The 24,554-nt window shown below is 37.4% G+C and overlaps 1 protein-coding gene across 2 annotated transcripts in view; it reads left to right on the top strand.

Annotated features, from left to right (window-relative positions):
• Positions 1 to 24,061, top strand: part of LOC145682404 (uncharacterized) — a 121,179-nt gene extending 97,118 nt beyond the window's left edge. The window contains exons 1-2 of one of the 2 annotated variants that reach the window (XM_081754014.1): positions 16,180 to 16,679; positions 21,838 to 24,061. In XM_081754014.1, the coding sequence (XP_081610140.1) occupies positions 21,894 to 22,718 (825 nt within the window). In that variant the 5' untranslated portion in view covers positions 16,180 to 16,679; positions 21,838 to 21,893 and the 3' untranslated portion in view covers positions 22,719 to 24,061. Of the gene's footprint in view, positions 1 to 16,179; positions 16,680 to 21,837 lie in introns of those variants that run through there. The other variant, XM_081754013.1, reaches the window with a different exon arrangement.
• Positions 24,062 to 24,554: the final 493 nt, after the last annotated feature.

Consider the following 24,554-nt stretch of genomic DNA (forward strand, 5'->3'; position numbering starts at 1 on the left):
AATCTGTATGTGCGTGATGTTGTGGGAAACAAACTTCATGAAAGTGGAAATGTCTGTGGGTAGCAGATCAAGTAACGAATCTCGTCATCCGAGTGAATACATATGCTGTTCTGATGAAATTGCAGGGTTTAGTGTTTATTGTGACAGCTGTTTTAGATGGGTACATGCCCAGTGTTATGGTTTGTCAGATGAACAAGTGCAGGAGTTAGACAAAAGTAGTGAGCCGTGGCTATGTAAGCCTTGCCTGGCGAAGCAGGTGACAGTGTTGCCACTGCCGAAATGTCCGGAAACTGAGAGTGATGAAGGCGAACGTGGAACGCGGGGTAGTCCGAACAATTCTGACAAGGAGGAAGGAAGTCGAGGAAACGTAGCTTCCGGTCCAAATGTGCAATTAACGGACTTTGCGGCCATGATGGAACGCTTTAGTCAAACTTTAACTGTAACCCTAAATGAAAAATTCGAAAAGGTTGACAGTAAATTCCAGGACATTAATAGTAATTTTCAGGCGATGAGCAATCAAGTTGACAGTAAATTTCAGGACATACATAATAACTTTCAGGCAATGAATGAGAAATTCGATAATGTAAAATTTGAATTGTTACAAACGATTAATGAAAAAGTAGCCCATGTGAACGAAGACGTAGAGGTTGTTAGGTCAGAAGTTCGCGATTTATATACCTCTGTTGGGAATTATCAGAATAAAATAGACGCGCGGGTAGATGCCGTTGAGGAAGGTCTCCGGTTATCGGTTGAAGCGCAGAATCGGCGATGTGACGACTTGACAAAGGAGTTCTCACATCTCGAACTCAGTACCCAAAGGTCGTGTCAGGCACTTGAAGCCAGGATTCAGACGTTAGAGGGAAAACAAAACCAAAGAAAAGATAAACGGTGTAGTCGTAAACGAGCGCGAGACTTTGTTGTCGGTGATGAAATCGAGTCTGACGGGACCGAGTCAGACATCCAAGTGGATGTACCGGTCTCTTCAGTTGGGGAGACTCGTACTGTTCCCACGGTGACTGTCTCTGTCTGTCAGCCGACCAACATACACGGCACAAATGTCCTTCCCTTTGAATTATCTACACGTACGTTGAACTTAAACAAGTCACATATGTCCTGTGTTGAGACAATAGGTTGTCAGGCGTTGTCCAGGAGGTCGAATCCATTGTTAGTTTCGCCTCAGGTGTCAGGATTTTCCAATCCTAGTTGTCGGTTGAACCATGTGGTGTCCTCTAGTAGTGTAGCAGACATGACTCCTTCGTGTGCTGGAGTTCAGGAGGGAATATGTGGTCACGCGGTGGTATCAATGCCAGACAACTTAATTTCTGGACAAAATTACCAACACTATTCCATTTTCGGTCAAAATCATTTGGGTGCAAAGAGCCCCGTCGTTGGCCACAATTCTCCCGTGAACCCCAGTAGAAGCGAGGAAGGCTTTGGCAAGCGAACTCTAAATTTAAGACTTTCTGAATTAAATCACTTACCCACATTTTCTGGTGAATACGGTTTGGCTAGAACATTTCTAGAAAATTTGGAACAAACTTTTAAGGTAATTTCGGCATCAGAACACGAACGTCTAACCTTGGTACCTTGTTGCTTAACAGCTGGGGCCAAGACATGGTTCCAGACTGTATGTCAAGACATTAATAGTTATGCGGATTTTGTGCGTCTGTTCCGAGAACACTATTTTTCGGCGAGAATGGAGAGGTTGCAAAAGAAGTTCATTCAGGGAATGAAATACGATCGAGCGAAGTACAGCCGATTAACGGACTTCGCGTGGAAAATTGTAGCAGAATATTATGCTGTGGCACAACACCCGGATGAAACCGAACTGATTGAGATAGTCTTGGATTGCTTACCAGCTGGTGATGCCAAGTTGTTGAGGGCTGTTGAGCCAAAGAACATTCAACACCTTATGGTGAAAATAGCTGAGATAGAGGGACATCCAGAGCCTAGTGAACCGGTCACGGATAAGAAGTTTAGACGCTTTCAGGTTCGTCAGGCGAAAGTCGTCAAAAAGACAGAAAAGTCAGGGAAACAAACCACCAAAGATACTTCGTCTCAGACGGAGGAAGACGAAAGCAAGAGGAAGGAAGGAAGTTCCAATGGCAAAGGAGATGACCGATTTTCCGGAAACCGGGGTCGAAGAAGGAATTTTCAGTCTCGAAGACCATGGCCCCATCAAGGAAGACCGAATTGGGAAAGAGATGGTAATGGAAATCGGAATGCTCCGTATGGGTACAACCAACGCTACTATCCAGCAGCGATGAGTTATGGGTATCCGCGGGGTACATCTCAGACATGCGCGCCAAACGCGATGAACTCAGCCGGAGCGCAAGCCTATCCGGGATACGCGCCGAATTTACTTCCAGGAGGGGGAGTGGCGGCTCCCACGTCCACTTCTTCCCCGGGAGTGAACATGGCGATGTCCACTGGATGGCCTCCGCAATATACGACATTCGTACCTACGATGGCTCAGCCACCAGAAACGAACGGGAATAGTTTGGGAAATGCATACCGCAGCCCTCATTAGGGGAGAGTGTGGACTGCGATGTGGATTCCTCAACTCCCCAGAAAGAACAAGATCGGTTAGCGAGTAGTCAAAATTCCAATTTGGTAACAACCTCGTTCGATTTTAATTCTAACCTTCCAAATTCGAAATTTAATGTTTTGGCAGATTCCGAAAATCGGGAAACGAAATTGGGCACGCCTCTGTTCTCGATTCGTTTCGTGATCGACGAGAAGGAGTGTGACTCCAGTGCGGAGAAAGGTATCCTTTTAACCTATCCTTCGCCCACGTTAAGTTGTTCAGTTGGAAGTTTAACTCTAGTTTGCATTCTAGATTCTGGAGCGGACACGAATTTGTTGTCTGGAGACGTTTGGAGGAGGATCAAGGAGATTTATCCGTCAGCTAAACTTCGTCCAAAATCCAACATTTCGTTACGAGGTTTCGCAGGAGACGAATCTTTTCAAGTCAAGGGTTTTCAGATTCTAAATTTCACGATTCAAGGTTACGTTTTCGAGGTTCCAGTCTATGTGATTCAGAAATTGAAAACAGATTGTATTCTAGGTTTTCCCTTCTTTATTCGGTATCATGTTCTTCTAAATTGTAAAACGAAAGAAGTCTCTCTTGAGACTGATTCTGGTCAGACCATCTCCATCAACATGGAAAAGCAGCATTGTTGTCGAGTCACAGTTACGGAAGTATCATCAGATGAAGAGGAAGACTCTTTGTATCAACCAGCTATTTCGAAAGAAGATATTCAAAATTTTGTTTCTCAGAGAACTGATTTGGATTCGGATTCTAGGAATCGTTTATTTTCTTTGTTGATCAGGTTTCGTTGTCTTTTTACAGAGAATCCCAGAGTCGTGAAGGTTGAGCCGTATAGAATACAGCTTTCAGACGACGTTCCCGTGGTAGGAAAGTTGTATCCTGTACCTGTTCACCTCCAGAAAGAATTTGAGCAAGTGCTGGACAAATGGTTGAAACTCGGAATCATCATAGAAGGTCCTTCACCTTACAGATGCCCTGTTCATATTGTGCGTAAGACGTCTGGAGAGCTAAGGCCTGTAGTTGATTTGCGTGGTATCAATGAGCGTGTGATTGCACCAAAGATTCAAGTCGAACCGATCTCTGATCTAATCGCACGAGTCAGTGGTGCAACCATTTTCACCTCATTGGACTGTACGCAGTCATATCACAGTGTCCCGATCCATCCAGACTCTTACAAATACGTCAGTTTCATTTACAAAGGTCGTCAGTATCAAATGACACGTCTAACCATGGGTTTGAAATCATCTCCAGCAGTTTTCCAATCAATCATGCATACTTTTTTCGGCTTAGAACCTTTCAAAAACTTTCTCATTGTATACCTTGATGACGTCCTTTGTTTTTCATCATCTCTTGACGAACATTTTCAGCATTTGGAAAAGGTCTTTGAAACTCTCCGTTCGGCAAATCTTTCGCTCAATTTTCAAAAGTGTAATTTCCTTCAATCACAAATTCCTTTTCTTGGCCACATAATTTCAGGATCTTCAGTCAAAATTAATCCCAAAAGTAACGAGGCCATCCGTCACTTTCCTCTGCCGCGGACTAAGAAGGCTTTACGAAGGTTTCTTGGTCTCGTGGGATGGCGAAAGCGACATTTTCCTGACTTTGCAGGGTTAACAGCTCCATTTTATGATCTTCTGAAAAAGGACCGAAAGATTGAATACTCTCCGGAGTTACTGGAAAAATTCGATCAGTTGAGAGAACTTCTAAGTAGTCCTCCCGCACTTGCGCAACCGGACTTCAATCTTGATTTTCATTTGTACAGCGATGCATCTGCGGAGTCGTTGGCCGGCTATGTGGCGCAATATCCTCCGGGACAGGATGATCCGGAGGTTATTGCATATGCGAGTCGGCGAATAAAACCGCACGAGGCCTCGTTGTCAGTGTTCCAGTTGGAATTAGCTGCAGTTCTTTTCCTCTGCGAGAAATTTTCATACTTCATATTAGGTCGTCGGACTACGGTCCATTGTGACAACGCTGCAGTCACGTATGCTTTCAGTTTAAAGAACCTAGATGCTCGAACAACTCGTCTTCTGCTTAAACTGCAACGTTTTGATCTTCGGTTCATTCACATCAAAGGCACGGACAATGAAATCGCAGACCTGTTGAGTCGCTATCCTCCAGAGATTCCTCAGGCAGAAGAGGATCATTTTGTAAATTTCTTGACCGCGGAGGACACGGACTTCTTGAATGTCACGGAACTGAAGCGAGAACAGCGGAAAGATCCGTATTGTAGAAAACTACATGCCATTTGGAAGGGTTGTCAAAACAATACTAGGGTACGTGTGGAGAATAATTTAGTTTACGTCAGAAATTCTCAAAATTCTGTTTGGTTGCTGGTCATTCCTTCCAGCTCAGTGAAAAATATTGTTTCGGCAATTCACAACAAAGGCCATTTTGGAGTGAAGCGATGTTTGTCGTTCGCTAAGGCCATGTTCCATTGGAGAGGTATGCGTGAGACTTTTACAAAGTATATTCAAGAGTGCCTTCTTTGTGCACGAACCAAATACTCCTACAGGGTGCTTAGAAAGGAGCCCTGTCATGTTGAGGCGTCTTCTTCCTTTGAGAAACAATGCCTCGACCTGGTCGGGCCTCTTCCTGAGAGCCAGGGATATAAATATATCTTGTCCATCTTGGACGTCTACAGTCGTTTTGTGTGTTTCTTCCCTCTTCGGACGGCACACACAAGAGAGATTGTGGCGGTCCTGGAAAAGAGATATTATTATCAACTACCATACCCGAAGTATTTGGTGAGTGACCAAGGTCCGCAGTTCTTATCGGGCGTCTGGAAAGAGTTTTGTCAAAAACACCGGATAAAACATATACTTACCACGCCATACCATCCGGCTTCACATGGCATTATCGAACGCAGACATCGTGACCTTCATCGCATTCTCCGCCTATATTGCAGTGACAACCAGTCCAAATGGAGTAATTTTCTAAAAGCAGCCCAAGATTTGTGCAACCACTCTTGGTGTGATGCTCTCGGATGTACTCCAGCGGAGCGTTTCCTAACGTATTCGGCATCCAAGAGCTTCAAAGAAAACTTCATTTGGCCCAAAGAGACGGTGCAAGTAAATGAAGACAAGAAATTTGTAGTTTCTGTTCCGGCAGCAGAACCGAAGAAGGAGAGAAAGCTGCGGAAACAGCAAGACATCGTCACAGAAGGTTCTTTGGTGATGGTGAAAACTCATCATATATCGTCAATACCCAAAAAGGTGTTTGCTAAATTTATGCACACATACGTCGGACCTTACCAAGTGGTATCTCTATCTCGAAATTCGGCGAGATTGCAGACTCTGCAGGGAGAAAACATAGGAGTTCAGAGTTTTGACAATCTGAAACTGTTTCGCTGCTCAGAAGAGAAAAGAAAGGAATTATTAGAAGGATGAAGAAAAAAAAAAAAAAGAAAACTTAGTTTATAGGTTAAGATTAGGTTAGGATTGATTAGAATGTATAGTTGTAATTAGAATTGAGAGAAAAAAAAGGATGTTTTATCTTGTATAGTCTCTAGTAATTTAGTAGTAACAAAAAAAAACAAAAAAAAAAAAAAACAACTTAAGAAGAACTCATAAGTTCAGATTTTTTTTTTCTCCGAAGCTCCCGGAGGATGTTACCTTATGCCCAGCATAATGTAACATGGCCCGATGCTTTTGAGCACCTTGTATGTTGGCAGGAAAATTTTAAAAATTTTATTTAGAATGTTAAGAGAAACTTTTATTTATAGTGGAAGAACAGTAGATCGAGAATTTTGTGTAATTTTAGTACAACAGAGCGTTTCAATAGATAGTATATGAGGATTACATGATTATTAATTATATTTTATATATTTTACGCATTTATTCATGAATATATTATTATTTTAGACAAATAAGTGTATATTTCAGCTTTTTCAATGGTTTTCAGTTCATTTCTATTCATATTTCGGCATAGGGAATCTTCACAAGAAAGCTAAAAATTTTATTTCGTAAAATCTTCTTCAAAATTCCAAATTAATAAAGTCAGCCATAATTTCTTCTTGGTGCATCTCTTTGTTTCGAAGTAAAATTATCTGATTGGATAATCCACAATCACAGCTGCGGCTGAGATTTCGGTTCGCTTTGATCTTCGCACAGAAGCCTATCATCCGATCATTACGTCATGATTATCTTCCAATTAGGGATCATCTTCTTGTAACTCTTTGTCTTACGGCGTCAGCCATTTCAGGAGTCAGACGTGCAGCGTTTAACGTCTGCAGAAAGTGGAATAATTTGTGATCACGTTAAATTGTGTTAAATTCTTCGTTTTGGCGAATATTGAAAATTGTCAGAAGAGATAAACGTACGGTGTTTGGTGTTTCAACAGATTATTACTCCAGAAATAGTCCAACTGTGAAGTGACTTCGTGTAACATAATGGATACTAGCCTGTAGATGTCTAGTGGTATGGAATGAGCTCCTTAGCAAATTTTGCGTTCTCGATCATCCAGAGAACCTAAGAGAAGCCAGAAGGAGACGGTGAAGGAGAGAGAACTTTGAGTAGTGGTGCAGACATCGAGGAAGAAGAAGTTAAGCCACGCTCGATGCTTCTTTCTGGATAGGTGCTGTAGGAGTTAGTATCCTAAAACAATTTTTTGAGACCACGTTTTACGAGTTTCCCAGGAATCTCGCGTGGAAGCTTTATCAGGAACTTTTTTTTTTTGTTCTTAATATATCCGTTCAGTCGCTGTGAAGAAGAGGATTCATGTAAGTAAGGAATAGTGAAAGTGAATCTCAATCCAGGTATTTGGCATCAAAATTTCCTTGTTCTGACAAACATGTGTGAATATATTTTTCTGGTGTAAGTGTAATATTCGTGATATGAAGCATTAAGTTCGTAAAGTTTCCCTCAACGCCGCACACATGTAGATTCAGGCAATGTGACATCGTGTTTTCATTCGATGGGGGGGGGGGAAAAGATAGCTAAAATCTCAGCACAGAGCGATTGTTGTAATCTCAAGAAAAAATGTGTGTACCACACACACATTTTCCCCAGTGATGAAAAGATGTTTTTGATTCCCCAAAATCTAGAAAGTATTCATTTTCGGTAACTCTGCTCAAAATTCAACTTTTATTTATTTTGGCATGTTTTCTTTGGTTTTTGAAATAGAATGATTATGAATGTTGAAAATGTAAACAAGTGTCAGTTTCACGGCTACTGTCAAGTGCAAGGGTACATGCATTTCGCGTACCGATAACTGAAAACTTTCATCAATAGGCTAAACCTACGTGATATGTTTAAAATTCTGATACCCATCAAGTTAGAAATTGCAATTTGTTAATTACTAGTAAATATCTTTTCCTTCTTTTTTTTAAGAAATTCAATATATTCAGAGCGACACTGATGCAAAACTAACCACTGCGTCTTCGGTAGGATTGTGGTAGCAAAACAAAACAAAATATAGAATGCAAAATAAGTATGGTGCTTTATGAAATATATGTGTGATTTTTTTTTTTTAATATATATATGCTTGTCTAGGTTAAGTTAGATTAGTTAGATTAGGGCTTTAGGTTTAAGTGTGATGTCAATATGTACATGAATGTTTTGCCTGTGCTAGATTGTCATGTGGGTCCGAGCTGAAGAGAGGTCGCGAAGAGCGTAAATCCTCTACACCGGCCACAATCTAGATGCACGGAGGAGTGTAAGCACCAAAAAATATGTAAACAGAAGCAAAATAAGCTAACCACAACATGTAGGCAGTGAAGTTATTATTTTTCAGTAGTGTTTTGTATTTTCTATTGTGTCCTTTTGTCTGTTTTGCGTGTCGATACAATGTCAATGCTCTAGAAGGCAAGAATATTTAATGAATATTAAAAGAATATGAATATTTCGAGAATATGAACAAGAGTAAAGAATGTTTCGGCTCTGAAAAGTATAGAAATCGATTTTATTAATTTTATTTTGATGGGTATGTCAGTTCAATGTAAAATATTTTCCTGTTAATGAATATTTTGTCCAATAATACATTCATGAATATTTTGGAAAGAATAAAACTTACTAGCCGTGAATGCATCTTTCTTTTCGAATACGAAATCTAGTTAGCTTGTAATTTTAAGAAGTCATAGAAATATGTAGTCGATGTTTTTGGTGTGCATGTGAAGCATGATCAAAACGAAGAGCAGTATGGGCAGAATAAGTTTGCTGGGGAAATGAAATAGCTGTGAAATTCAGGGAAGAGACTTTCCTTAGTGTGACCGAGTTGAAAACAACCGAATCTGTAGAAATTTCTTATTTCAATCAGTTTTTATCAAAATCTTAGTTTGGATTTTTTTTTTTAATTACAAAATTCTGTTTCGAGATTTTTTTTTTTCAAATTCAGATAGGGCTTTCACAGACAACATCAAGATCTTCTTTGTGCTCAGTGCCAGCTCCACTCGGAGGTCGGTGTCCTGTGTCTGTAGTCGTGGTTCACAACCTATTTCCGGATGGGATGTGGATGATGAACTGCAGGCCTGGATATCGGACTGTGAGTCGAGATGGAAGAGAGTTTGGAAGCTTTATATTTCGGGCCAAAATTTGAGTTCTATTTTCCGTAGATGATTGGCTTGGTGAGTGTGTCAGTGACTGTTGATGACGAGCCCATACGGGCCCAGTAGGTTCGGTGTCACTAGTCAATGATACATTCAACATAGCATGAAATCTCAAGGAAAGGGAACATCATACAAAACACAAAATAGTCAATTACAACATTTATTTATTTTATACATTTTTTTTTTAAGTAAAATGTTTGGTTGATGAGTTTCAAATCTTTGCTGAATTCAGTTTTGTTTTAACATTTAAAAAGTTTTTGAATTTTTTGTTTGAAACTTTGGTTTGACATTTTTTCGTGTGATATTTTTAGTTTAAAAATTTTTGTTTCGAAAGTTTTGTTTAAAAATTTTGTTTCAAAATTTTGTTTGAAACTTTTGGTTTGAAATTTTTGTTTGAAAAAATTTTTTGTTTGAAATTTTTGTTTCAAAATTTTGTTTGTTTAAAATTTTTTTGTAAATTTTTTGTTTCAATTTTTTTGTTTAAAATTTTTCGTTTGAAATTTTTTCGTTTGAAAATTTTGTTTCCAAATTTTTTCGTTTCAAAAATTTTGTTTGAAAGTTTGGTTTGACATTTTTTTTAAAGATTGTGCACTCATTAGTAAAGAACCGGAACTGTTTAGAACAAAAACCTTTGTCAATATTTTTTTTCATGATGCAATAGTACACGTCAGAATATGGGGTTGTACTTGAAATGAAAAAAAAACACAATTCATTGAAATGGATCATTTTATTACACTCCACATACATCCATACCAGATAGTGGTTCTGGATATTGTCGATACAATGTATTTTGAACTTCTTGCACTAGTTTGTCTTTAGCGTATAATTTTAATTCCAATTGAAGTCTTTTAAGGTCTAATGCAATATCAATTGGTGGAAACTCAATGTCCATTTGATCACAAATAAACTGTTTATCAATACATGTATGCACCCACGAACGATGTTGACAACCATCACAATATCTAGATACATGTTGTACAATATGCATAACACATTTTTCAAAATAGTACTTTTTCAGGAATATACTTGTTTTGTTACACACTTCCACTGCATGTTTCACACACTGGAATACGCTGATGAATTTGTTCCATTCTGTTTGTGTTAGATACACCATGTTGCGAGGGACATGAAATGTACTCTTTTTACGTAACAGCACCATCTTCTCTTCGAGGACCACTTCATGATTTGAGCCTAATGATTTGACTATGGTCACATTTAGCTCATCATGAAAATAATCGTTCATTTGGTCGATTCGTGCCATTCTTCACAGGTCAGTTGTACACCAAATTGTTCTGCTTTGCCCAATCGAATCACTGGTTCAAATGTTCTAGCACTGATACCAATCATCACATGTTTTGTTTATTGGATAATAGTTTGCGAAGATGAATTCTTTATCGTTAGAAGTACACATCTTTCCTCCTGAAAAGCACTTGCTCAAATGATTTCACGGTATTGATTGATTTATAGAACTACGGCTGACGTCATGTGCTGACGTTTGAATTCATGGTTTCATCACAGTTGTTGACGTCATGCTGACCAACCACATTCATACAACTATGTCTGATGTGCTGACGTTTGAATTCATGATTTCATCACAATTGCTGACGAATCCGGCTGTGTACTAAATTCAAACTGATGACTTCGACCCAAGAGTCTTTTATAGCATAAAGATACAGATCCAGTATTTAAGAAACGCAGCAGTTCTTCTTGTTTTGATGCTTCCATGGGTAAATATCTTGCTGGTAAAATTATATTCTTATCATTTTCAAGCTTCACTACGATTCTTAATCCAAACTCTGTAGGGATCATTTGGCTAGCTAAGATTCTATAAGGTACATTCTGTTGTAAATCAGTAATCTTGGTAAATGATTTCATCACATCACGTGTGTTTAGAAACTGCAGACAAGTAGCCATGATGATGTTATCATGAATACTAACGCGAACGATACTTATATATGATGCAAAACTGATGACGTTTCATTATCATGTTCTGACGTGTACTATTGCACCATGTTCTGACGTGTACTATTGCACCACAATGTTGCCAGAGGTTTTAGTTCTAAACAGTTCCGGTTCTTTACTAATGAGTGCACAAACTTTAAAAATGTCAAACCAAACTTTGAAACAAAAAATTTCAAACAAAAATCTTTGAAACAAAATTTTGAAACGAAAAACATTCAAACAAAAAAATTCAAACGAAAGAAATTCAAACAAAATTTTGAAACAAAAAAATTTCAAACAAAAATTTTTTCAAACAAAAAATTTGGAAACGAAAAATTTCAAACAAAAATTTTAAACAAAAATTTGAAACGAAAAAAATTTCAAACAAAAAAATTTTTGAAACAAAAGTAATCAAAAAAAATTTCAAACAAAATTCTGAAACAAAAAATTCAAACAAAAAATTTGAAAGCAAGAATTTTCAAACAAAATGTTTCAAGCAAAAAAAAAATTTCAAACTAAAAAATTTTTACGTTTCACGGTTAACCGTCAAACTTTATCCGGTTTTTAACTATTCGATTAACAAATAAACGGTTTTGATCATATTTATCATTGAGTGCAAAATGTTGAACGAAAACAAGATTTTTAAATGTAAAACAAAACTTAAAAACTGAATACAGCAAAGATTTGAAACTCATCAACCAAACAGATTGCACGAAAGATAGTGATCAACCAATCAGATTGCAGGAAAGATAGTGATCAGCCAATCAAATTGCATCAACAATAACTTTGCCAGTGTTGTAGCATGTATTCCCTTAAGACTATGAGTCATAAGATTCAATAAGGTTAGCTATCAGATTTCTAAAACTCAAGGTCAATCACGTGGTACAACGTCTTGCTTACGTTTATATTTGGCTGTAATAATCAATACCAATGACGCATTCTCAAATTATCCTACAAAGTTTCAATGTACCAATGTCCTGGACTCCTAATCCCATCATAGGTCAATAACTGATCACGTGATCACAATGATTTACCCAAAGAACATTTACCAATTATTGATATGACAATAAGAAATGTACCCCCTCCCAAAATTTAAGATTGGTACACAAATACACCTGTGTCTTATGAAAAAAGTAATAAATCCTGTACTTATTCAATAATAAAGCCGGTCAATAACATTTAAATTTTGAATATTTGGCCATAAGAGGAACACCAATGGGTCCTAGAAAACGTTTACCGAATTTTGTTATTTGATAATTCCCAAATTTAAAAGGGAACATAAACATATAAAGGTAATAAACCATATAACGTGCTAAATAGGTGTCAATAACCTCCGAAATTCGATTTTTGGTAGTTCTTTACCCATGAAAGGGAACGATGTGGACCATCCAAATTTATAGTGGTACATATTGAAGTCCTGTACTATGATACCAAATGCTTATATTAAAACAATTTCTAAAACCGAGTGGATGAGCCAAGATACCCCTCCCAAATTTTTCAAGGGGTGCGTCAATGTACCCATGTCTTATGATAGGAAATGAACCCATATACATGACCATATAACCATATAAGGTAATAGAACCCCATCAAAGGGAAGAAATTGGGCCAAAAACCAAACGCATGGTACAACATATTGCTTATGTTTATATTTTAGTAATTTTTACCCATGAAAGGGAACAAGATGGACCACCCAAATTTATCATGATACATGTTGAGGTCATGTACTATGATACCGAATGCTTAAATTGGAAAATTTCCAAAATTTAAGGGGATATGGAATGGACCCCTATACATGATCATATAGCCATATAAGGTAATAGGACCTCATCCAAGGGGATAAATTGAGCCAAAACCAAACACGTGGTTGTACTAAAATTTGGCAATTTCGTACCCATCAAAGGAAACGTGGTGAACCACCCAAATTTATAGTAATATATATTAGGGTTCTATACTGTAATACCAAACATGTAAAAAGGGGCAATTTCCAAAATTAAAGGGGTGGGCCAAAGTACCCCTCCCAAATTTTTAAAGGAGTGCACAAATGTACCTATGTCTTATGATAGGGAATAGACCCCTATACATAACCATATAACCATATAAGGTAATAGAACCTCATCCAAGGGGATAACTTAGGTCAAACCAAACACGTGGTACAACGTATTGCTTACGTTTATATTTTGGCAATTTGTACCCCTAAAAGGGAACGAGGTGGACCACCCAAATTTATCATAATACATGTTAGGGTCCAGTACTATAATACCAAATATATAAAATGAGCAATTTCTAAAATTTAAGGGGTGGGCCAAAGTACCCCTCCCAAATTTTTAAAGGAGTGCACAAATGTACCTATGTCTTATGATAGGGAATAGACCCCTATACATAACCATATAACCATATAAGGTAATAGAACCTCATCCAAGAGGATAAATTGGGCCAAAAGACCAAACACGTGGTACAACGTATTGCTTACGTTTATATTTTGACAATTTTGTACCCCTAGAAGGAAACGAGGTGGACCATCCAAATTTATCATAATACATGTTAGGATCCGGTACTATAATACCAAATGTTTAAATTGGGCAATTTCCAAAATTTAAGGGGTGGGCCAAAGTACCCCTCCCAAATTTTTAAAGGAGTGCACAAATATACCCATATCTTATGAAAGGTAATGGACCCCTATACATGACCATATAACTATATAGGATAATAACACATCATCAAAGGGAATAAAATCGACCAAAAACCAAACACGTGGTATAACGTATTGCTTACGTTTATATTTTGGCAATTTTGTACCCCTAGAAGGGAATGAGGTGGACCGCCCAAATTTATCAAGATACATATTAGGGTCCTGTGCTATAATACCCAATGTTTAAATTGGTCAATTTCCAAAATTTAAGGGGTGGGCCAAAGTACCCCTCCCAAATTTTTAAAGGAGTGCACAAATATACCCATATCTTATGAAAGGTAATGGACCCCTATACATGACCATATAACTATATAAGGTAATAACACCTCATCCAAGGGGATAAATTAGGTCAAAAAACCCCGAAATTTGAATTTTTGGCAATTTTTTACCCATGAAAGGGAACGACATAGACACCCAATACTGATAGAGGTACATACTATGGTCCTAGGCTACCATACCAAATTTTTAGATTTGGCAATTTCCAAAATTTAAGGGGGGTGGTCCTATGTACCCCTGCCAAAATTTAGAGGGTGGGCCATCCAAAAATTTAAAGGGGTGCACAAATGTACCTATGTCTTATGAAAGGAATGGACCCCTATACATGACCATATAATCATATAAGGTAATAGGACCTCATCCAAGGAGATAAATTAGGTCGAAAACCAAACACGTGGTACAACGTATTGCTTACGTTTATATTTTGGCAATTTTGTACCCCTAGAAGGGAATGAGGTGGACCACCCAAATTTATCATGATACATATTAGGGTCCTGTACTATAATACCCAATGTTGAAATTGGTCAATTTCCAAAATTTAAGGGGTGGGCCATGGTACCCCTCCCAAATTTTTCAAGGGGTGCATTAATATACCCATGTCTTATGAAAGGTAATGAACCCCTGTATACGCCCATATAACTATATAAGGTAATAACACCTCATCCAAGGGGATAAATTAGGTCAAAAACCCCCGAAATTTGAATTTTTGGCAATTTTTTACCCATAAAAGGGAACGACATAGACACCCAATACCGATAGAGGTACATACTATGGTCCTACCCTACCATACCAAATTTTTAGATTTGGCAATTTCCGAAATTTAAGCGGGGTGGTCCTATGTACCCCTGCCAAAATTTAGGGGGTGGGCCAAGGTACCCCTGCCAAAATTTAGAGGGGGTGGTCCTAGGTACCCCTAGGTCATTGACCCCGGGCCAAGGTCATTGACCTTTGACCTATGACGTCACAAAAATTTTTGCTGACTCGGCGAGATATACTGGGACCACTACTACTCCGGAGGTTCAGTGCCGCGTTCACAAAAGCTCTCCACTGACTTCTATCCTTAGCTAATTGCATCCAGTTTCTGCTTTGTATTCCTATCTCTGCGAGATCCATCATAATATTATCCTCCCATCTGCGCCTAGGTCTTCCTAATGGTCGTTTTCCTATGGGTCTTCCAGTCAAGACTTTGAAAGCGTTTCTACTTTCTTCCATTCTAGCTACATGACCCGCCCACCTAAGCCTCCTAGACTTGACGACCCTAACAATGTTGGGTAAACCGTATAAACTATGTAGTTCCTCGTTATGAAGTTTCCGCCATTCCCCATTCTCGTTCCTCTTGGGGCCGAATATTCTTCTCAGGATCCTGTTCTCAAATACTTTCAGTCTATGTTCTTCCCTCAGAGTAAGCGACCATGTTTCACAACCATACAGAACAACAGGCATGATTATCGTTTTATATATTTTAAGCTTCAAATTCCTCGACAGAATTCGCGACGACAAGAGATTTTGAACCGAATAGTAACACGAATTCCCTACTTTTAGTCGACATTTAATTTCTTCGTGAATATGATTTTCGTCTGTTAATATTGATCCTAAATATTTGAAAGTATCCACTTTATCAAAAGCATTATTTAATATTTTAACGCCTCCACAATTTGCCGTATTACGGTCCCGACGCACTTCCATGTATTGAGAAACCTAAGAAAATGGGAAATAAGGTTTGAAGAGAAAGAATGGCAAAGATTGGGAAAGAAAGAGAAGAACTTAGGATGAAAAGAATGGAAAATAGGAAAAGTAAATAGAGTTGTGAAGATCGGAAACATAATATTTGATCCCTATAGGGCCAAAAGTGGATTCAACGTTCCAAGAGTTGGACCCGTCTCCGTTTTTATAGAAGATTCTCCTATCGAAACCGAAAGTGAATATTTAACCACTTACGGTGTCAATACTGAATTCAATCAGACCAAAGGTGTGAGCGTGTGGCCCCCCTCACTCCCATTCCATTTTATCTTCCCAGTTTTCTTGGCTGAATTGGAATAAGGCTCCATGTACTGTACGTCGACGCAAACTTCGTTAGTTTTATCCTTTTCTATGAGTTGGCAGTGCTGTGAATGGTGACTTGCATTTCCTGTTGACCGAGCAAAAAGGATGTGATGTGGTAATGCTACGAAATATAGTGCCTTAGTTTCAAAGTAATCCTAAGACGTTTTTATTAATTTTAATATTTTAATTATGATATGTTAATGGTAAAATCATTTAACGCCTTATGATATATATATTTTTTGTAAACAATACTGCTTATGGAAATTTTTTAAAATAATCCTCTGGTGTGACTAGCGCAAGCTTACCGACGCTAGAGAGAGAAGGCGGGAACGTGTGTGTGTGTGCTAGAAGACGCCATCAGGAAGAAATGATGTAAACGACTCAGCAAAGAAATTCGTCGTTTAGTTAGTCATCATTTACGATATTGTATTCAAATATGTACGAGTGAAGTGTGGAACTTATATCATATTGTCACATACATAAGTCAATGTAAATTACAATGAAAACGCTTCAAAATAACTTAATTCGTCTACGATTGAAGTCGCCACGTCGTATCAGTTCCTTGTAAAGGTTACTCTTTTAGAACAAACACCAAGTCCATTGCTGAGTTTTGCTCATATTAGCTATGAAATAACGTAAGTAAAACAAGGAATAAATTTACTTCTTCAATTGTTCATCAGCGCACCACAAGTAATTTTATAGTCGACTATCCAGCCGTACAATGGAAATTGGAGTTATTCAAGGAAATTTGAAACCTATTCAAAATTGGGAAGAAGAATCCAATAAGTTATTGCCCTCCTAAATAGTCCACCAACCCTCCTCTTCTCTTTGTGAAATCCCCAGAATCAAAGTGTTGTGTGAAGAAGTGCTCAGTGATTAACGTGTGTAAAATAATCATTTCTATTGTCACGCAATGAGCCGGCTTCGTCGTCATATCATATTTTGAATTGATCTTTTAAAATTCCTTTTTTTATTTTTTTATTCTTTATTAATAAATACAAGGGCTTAAATTCACTATGTTCATACGATAAGAGAAAAATCTAAAATACAAAACTTCTAAAGGTGTCAACGATAATCATATTAACAAAATGCAGTAGTAAGTATGTATATGAAAAGTGTAACGTTTTGTGCTTGAGTAAAACCATTTCTGTGTATATTTCTTGTTTTCAGTTGTTATCCATGTTTCTCGCATCGATCACTACCAGAACGGTAAGAATTCTGTACTTAATATCATTGCACTAGAGTGTATGCGAAGCAGGCGTGTCACTGAAGGTGGGTACGCGCGTATACAACGTTGGTTCGGACTGATCTCAAGTTGCAATCTGGTGCAGTTCCAAATACGAGTTCTAACCACTAAAATCACTATTATTAAGGCGTACCGAACAAGATTCGAACTCAGAAGGTCATGAGAGTGTCTTCCCGAAAGAAAACAAGCGAGAATCGAACCCCGCATGCTATAAGAATGGCCTTCCCGAACAAAAACACGAACCACTCGTGTTACAAAGGTGATAAGTGATAGAGGGAAATAGTTTTTGGTATGAATTCAGCATTCAGAGAACAATTTCAGCCTCTTAGAACGGGAAGAAGCTTTATGCCATATCCAGGTGCGGTTCAATCGGACAATCACGAAGTCACGTACCTTCCTAGTTACTTATAAGAAAATATTTTAAAAAATAAAACAGAAGGAAGGATAGAAGTACTATAATAAATTGGCATAATAGGAAAGTTCCCCCCTTTTGCGATAAAATTTTAATTTGTACCGATGTGACTTCCCTGTTATGGAACTAGAGAGATGCCATTGATTTGGAAGTCTACCGTATTTTCAAAATGCAAAACGAAACACATTTGTGTGTGTGAGTAAGATCATGTACATAGAACATTCTAAACTAGGGTGTGGGTGAAAGGCGCCAAAATAATCGTGGCGGTTGTGGGATTTTACGGACAGAGCATGCACAGTTTGAATTAAGCAAATATCTGCCTGTCATTCCATATGATGAATACCCACTCTCCTAAGGTCTACTTTTTATTATTCTCACATTTTCTTCTTGGCTCAGCCAAAAGTCTCTCTCTCAGAATGTTTCCAAGATTCAAAGTGCCCTCCGCGTATTTCAAACACAAACCATATGTCACGCACATCTTAATCTCAATTGAGACATCTCAATTGAGTAATCCTGCATGAGATAACATTTGGTATTTTTGTTTGATTCTTATTTTTTTTTAAAAATCTCTGAAGTATATTTCCTGTTCTCAACTAAATGTTGGTAGACCACATGGAAGAATAAAATGCCAGTGCCTAATTGTGGATGTCTGTGATGCTATGGTCATTCTTTAATGATAACTTATAACCAATATGTTGTGGTTTATCTTGACCTATAAGATATCTCTGCTAAACTCTCTATAGCAACCAGTCTTAGGCTCTACCTTAGTCCTAAAAATTATTATTATTATTATTATTATTATTATTTTGTCAAACACGTTGTAATATTCCGTCAATTTAACTATCGGGATGGATATTAGTCCATTTTGAGTGACGAATCATACGTACCACTATACAAAATCAAGCAACTATGTTAGTATCTTGTTTAGCGTACTACCAAACACTTAATATAGTAATCATTTGACTGTTTTTTTAAGTGGATGATCAGGCATAGACAGTATATAATGAAGCCAATATGTTAAGTTAGTTTGCGAAACTGTTACATGTGTATTATTTTTAATAAACGTTGCTTTATTCAGTGAATTGTACGTATTTCTAGTTAAGTTATTTAAGACAACAATGCTAGTATGAACCAGTTAGTTCATTATCTGTAAACAAAGGACACATCAAGGTGCAGCGGCGCATAGTTTAGGAAAGCTTAGGTTAGATATTATTTGTAAAGAAATAGTCTTATGACAGACATTATCGAAAAAAGGCGTGGTATAAGATGGACAATATTAGAGGAGAAGTGTATGCATTTAAGTTCCTAACTAACTAACTAACTCTATGGCCTATGGAACCCGGAGGTTCAGTGCCGCGTTCACAAAAGCTCTCCACTGACTTCTATCCTTAGCTAATTGCATCCAGTTTCTACTTTGTATTCCTATCTCTGCGAGATCCATCTTAATATTGTCCTCCCATCTGCGCCTAGGTCTTCCTAATAGTTGTTTTCCTATGGGTCTACCAGTCAAGACTTTGAAAGCGTTTCTACTTTCTTCCATTCTAGCTACATGACCTGCCCACCTAAGCCTCCTAGACTTGACGACCCTAACAATGTTGGGTAAACCGTATAAACTATGTAGTTCCTCGTTATGAAGCTTCCGCCATTCCCCATTCTCGTTCCTCTTGGGTCTGAATATTCTTCTCAGGATCCTGTTCTCAAATACTTTCAGTCTATGTTCTTCCCTCTAACTTATAAAAGAATGTAGAACACTTGTGGTAATGAACTTTTATGAGGCAAAATACTGTGATGGTGTTATGAAGACTAAATCTATGAACTCCTAATGAAACAATGCCATTTACAAATAAAACACACATTTGTACCTTGTAACATTGTTTCAATGAACAGTTCCTTCTTCATCGGTAGATGTTTATGTACACATTACGATGAAGAAGCAGTAGACAGTTCAGGCAATCCTGATTCATTTGTAAACATTGTTGTTTTGTTAATAGTTCACAATATTTCATCTTCGTAAACTCATCATAGTATTATGTCTTCATAAGAACACATTGAAATGTTTTCAAAAGCCAAAAGTTATTAGGAATCACACTTCAAATTATGTTGATTAGTGAATAAAATTTTAGTTTCTCTTCTCGTGGAACATTACATGATCAAGAGAAATTTCACTCATAGACGTATCCAGCCATCACACACAACATATATATCTATATACTGAGTGTATATAAAGTCCGGGGCTATAGCCCAACTTTAAAAATGCAAATGAGAGTATAAAGAGGAAAGTTGTTCGAAATAGGTGATTTCAAATCAAACATGGTAGATTTTTTTCAATCGGACCAGTCGTTTGGGCACGATACCAGTAAGGAGCTCTATGTGAAATGAAAATGCAACGTTTCCAATTCAACATTGTGTTTCCTTGTGCTCTCATCATACCAACTATATACCATTATTAGGAAACAGATTTGAGATATTCTAGGTTTCCTCTCAACATGTAAACGTTCCTCGTGTCATATTTGCGTGCCCTTACGTTCTTCTCGAACAGCCCGCTGAAGTGGAAATGTTACTTTTTCATTTAAGTTCGAACAGCTTGCTGAAGTGGAAATGTTACTATTCATTTAAGTTCAAATAGTCTGCTGAAGTGGAAACTTTACTTTTTTTCATTTAAGTTTGAACAGGCTGCTAAAGTGGAAATGTTACTTTTTCATTTAAGTTCGAACAGCTCGCTGAAGTGGAAATGTTACTTTTACATTCAAGTTCGAATAGCTTGCCGACCTGGAAGAGTTACTTTTTCATTTACATAGGGGTCCTCAACAGTGTATAGCCTAAACGGCTGGTACGATTGAAAAAAATCCACCATTTTAGGTTGAAAACCAACCATTTCCTCTTGCCATTTTTTTCGTATCTTTACTCATAACGAAGTTAGTATATGGCCCTGGAGTTTTGATACACTCGGTATATATATCATACAGGGTGAGTCAAAATGGTGTTTCCGATTTCAATGATTATTTTTTGCTTTTAATAACACGTAGGTTAACAGAGATTACACACACAGATTGATCAAATCAAAAAGTTCTTGAGCTCTTCCGTGGCTAAGCGGTTAGCGTACGCGCCTTTGGCGTGGGAGACCCGGGTTCGATTCCCGGCGGGAGCTCATGTGGTTCGGATTCCACGTTAATCAGTAGGTCCACGTCTCATATAGGCTCGCTGCTGAACGGGACGCTAAACTAAAAATCATCATAATCATCATCAAAAAGTTCTTTTTTCTAACACATAAATGTCCAATATACGATCCACGAGTTACACGACACACATTTAGTTTATAATTAAGTTCCTGCCAAACTTTCCTAGCATGTCAGTCGATATCGACCACTGCTGCAGTGACGCGCTCACGCATTTCGACCACAGTTGTAGAAAGTGACGGCACAAATACCCTAAATTTTTCACAGAAATGCCGTTGAACTTGCACAACTTGTTAGTCGCATGAAAATCAAGCACACAGAACGCTCTGTGCCCTGTAGAAGCCATAGTACTCACTTCACCTAAACTGTCTCCTAGTGGACGTCTACGTAACTACTCCTCTGCAATAGAAAGAGAAAAGATTTTTTGGGGGGTTACATTCCAGTAAAAAATTATATTGGCAAGAAAAGCTTATTACTGTTCGAATAATAAATTAATGAAATCTAATCCGGGGAACTTCATTTTCACTTACCCTGTGTATACTCTAATACATTTTTCATAAACTGTTTAACCGAAAAGTCTATATTTAGTTTAACTAGACAAAATGAAAGTTATTCCCTGTTTCCATCTGCATGACCATTCGAAAAAATTCTAGTAGGAAAAAAAGTTCTCTCTCACAGGGATGAAAACTTTCTTCTTTAGGGGGGATAAATTCATGATAAATTCATGATAGATCCCCCGTTAATTTGCACATTGATCAAAAGTATCATCCTTACCACCGAACTTTTCTTCCCAGTTTTTTGTTCTTGTACTTCTTCTTTCTTTGTTTTCACCAGTTAAAGATTCAAATAATTCTTTGATTATACAATTGTATATTTACTATCAATTTTAGTCTAAATATTTAATTGTAACGATTCAGTACGGTATTCTTATGATTTACATTTACTAATTTCTTTTTCAGTTCCAGGTTCCTGTCAACTAACGGAGCTTCTTTTGTACCAGTTGTTATGGCGGGCAATGCAAAGTGGAACGGGCCTTTTTGGACCAGCGCCTTATGCCGGGAAAACATCACCTGCAGACACAGGGAATCCTCCTCCAGGTCTCCAGGACCCAATCAGTAATCAAATACCACATCGACAGCCTTTCTTTGCAGCCGCCCCCACCTACGTGACCAGCACTTATTCAACAGTTATCACCACAACAGTTACTAAATTAGTGTCCAAGACACTGCCTCTTCTTTTCGGTGTTAAGAAAATTACAACAACTATTGTTAATACTGAAACAGAGGTTATTACTACCACTCAAACTATGACAACTTCCAGTTTAGTAAGTCAGCCTACTTTGTTCCCCTTCTTACCGTTTGCAGCACCGCCACAACAGGTGGCAGCACCTCCACCGTCGCCGCAGCCACCAAAGGTATCAGCACCGAGCAAAGAAGCAGAAAGCGTGGAAGAAGAAAGCGAAGAAGATTTTGAAGAAGGAAGTGGCGAAGGAGAACGCAAAAAGCGCGCCATAGAACCCGCGGCAACCATCAACATGTTCTACACAACAATGCCAACACTTGAGAACGACAACCAAATCCAATCAAGCTTTGACGACCAATCAGCAACAGCTCTTTTACCTTCAAGTGACGTCATTGAAGATAACAGCAATAAAGCTACAGCAGTGCTGCCAGCTACGAACACCAAATGGCTTGAGAAGAGTCAAACTATTGTTTTCCCAACAGAGATTATGACCGAATATGCTGGATTGATATCAACAATCAGAAGCCTCATTCAACCGGAAGCAACCAAAACAGTGACAGAAACCGTCACGGTGACAGTGACTTCGTGTGCTAACTGAGAATCACTAAGCAAGAAACAAACTTCGAAATGACTTTTAACGGATTTTAATTTCAGGACTAAGAGAACAAAGGTTATTTTCTTTAAGAGTACCACAAACAAAGGAAAGTGAATTTGTTACTAAGCTCTCTATTTATTGTTACATAATGAGTTAATAGTGAAGTTATCAGTGTTGAACTATTGTACGAAGTTGAGAGACACCACTGAAGTGACTAGTACATAATTAAGAGTTCATCCGAAGATATTTTCACGTAAATGTTATGAAAATTATACAAACAAACTTAATTATATGGTGGCCATGTTCTGAAGCTTATTTATTATTGTTTCAAATATGTTAATTATTGTAAATCAATTTCGTTCACAAATTATTGATAAAGAGTGCACATTTTTTTCTTCTTTTAAAAATATTACATCACAAAAATTCAACGAAAGTCTAATATTTATATTGCATTTTTCATGTTCCATTCCAAATTGTTTGTTAAAAATTATGTGAAAAACAAATCTCGTAAATGGCTCACATTAGTAGCAGATTTTCTATGATCGTTACGAGATTATCTATATAGAAACAACGGTAACAAACTATTATCATGCTTTAACGCAAATATTTTGCGCGGTTTAGTGTGTTATGACAAATATAAATCGTTAAATGCTAAATATTTTGTTGTACCGTTGTATACTAAACGAGATATAGGAACACAATGTTCTTTCTCGATACAATTATGTAAAGAGGAGGTTATAAGGCAAATTATGTTGTTATTGTTTTGCCATTATAAACTTACATGAAAAGAGTGAAGAAGATGGAACGTTTTGTTTGCTGTCATGCTATGGAAAGTTTTGTTTGCTGTCATGACAATGTTTCTTAAAGTAAATTGTGTTGAAAAGTTATATATCATTTTGTTCTGTTCTGTAAAGCAAATGATAAAAGATTGTGATTTTTGTTTATTTTGCCATAATAATGTTATATTGGTGAGTGATAAAAAAAATACAAGTTATTTTTTACAATGATAATGTTACATTGGATGAATGTTAAGTATATTGATGTGTTATTAGGATAGATAATGTTTGTTGTGAATAAGTGAAATAAGAAGTGTCATTTTGTTGGTTGTACTAACATTATATTTGGTGAGTAATAAGAAACGTTGTGTATCGAAGGAGTAATGTGTTAAAGTTATGTAAATATATTGTTAATATTTCAAAAGTAAAATTTGAAATAGCTAAGAATGTACCAGTAACACAAATCTAATGGCTACATATTCTAAAGAGACGATGCAAGTAAAATATAGGCCGTAAGAACGTCTTTGAATTCGCAAATGTGATCTTCACCCTAAAAAATTGTTATACATTTTTTTTAAAAAAAAACTTTAATATTATACAAAAACAATCTCAGAACGGAAACATATCGATAGAATTATATCGAGAAATATGCTATACGTAAATCACTAAGTTTCTTCCAGTAACTTAGAAACTAATAATGAACAAAATATGTTTATTTACAAATCAGGAAATCAGAACAATAAATTATCTGTTTTCTAGATCCTTTCTAGTGATGGATAGTAGTTATTTCTCTTTACCATAAGTAACATTACGATATTCTAAGATGTAAATATAGTTTCAAAACTGCTGGCGCTACCAGTTTTGGACTATTGACCTAAGCTTTACTATTTTTTTTATCACCTTTGCTATAAAAGTACGAAAGAGTAGTGATTGTTAATGTAGACACGACGCAGGCAGGCCCAGACACGACGCAGCTAGACCCAGACACGACGCAAACAGGCCCAGCAAGGCGAAATTAAAATACTGCTAATTTTACAGTAATTATGAGAAATCTTCAAATAGA

Source organism: Thermobia domestica, chromosome 3, assembly GCF_964235325.1.
Source record: "Thermobia domestica chromosome 3, izTheDome1.hap1.1, whole genome shotgun sequence".
Taxonomy (NCBI): Eukaryota; Metazoa; Arthropoda; class Insecta; order Zygentoma; family Lepismatidae; genus Thermobia; species Thermobia domestica.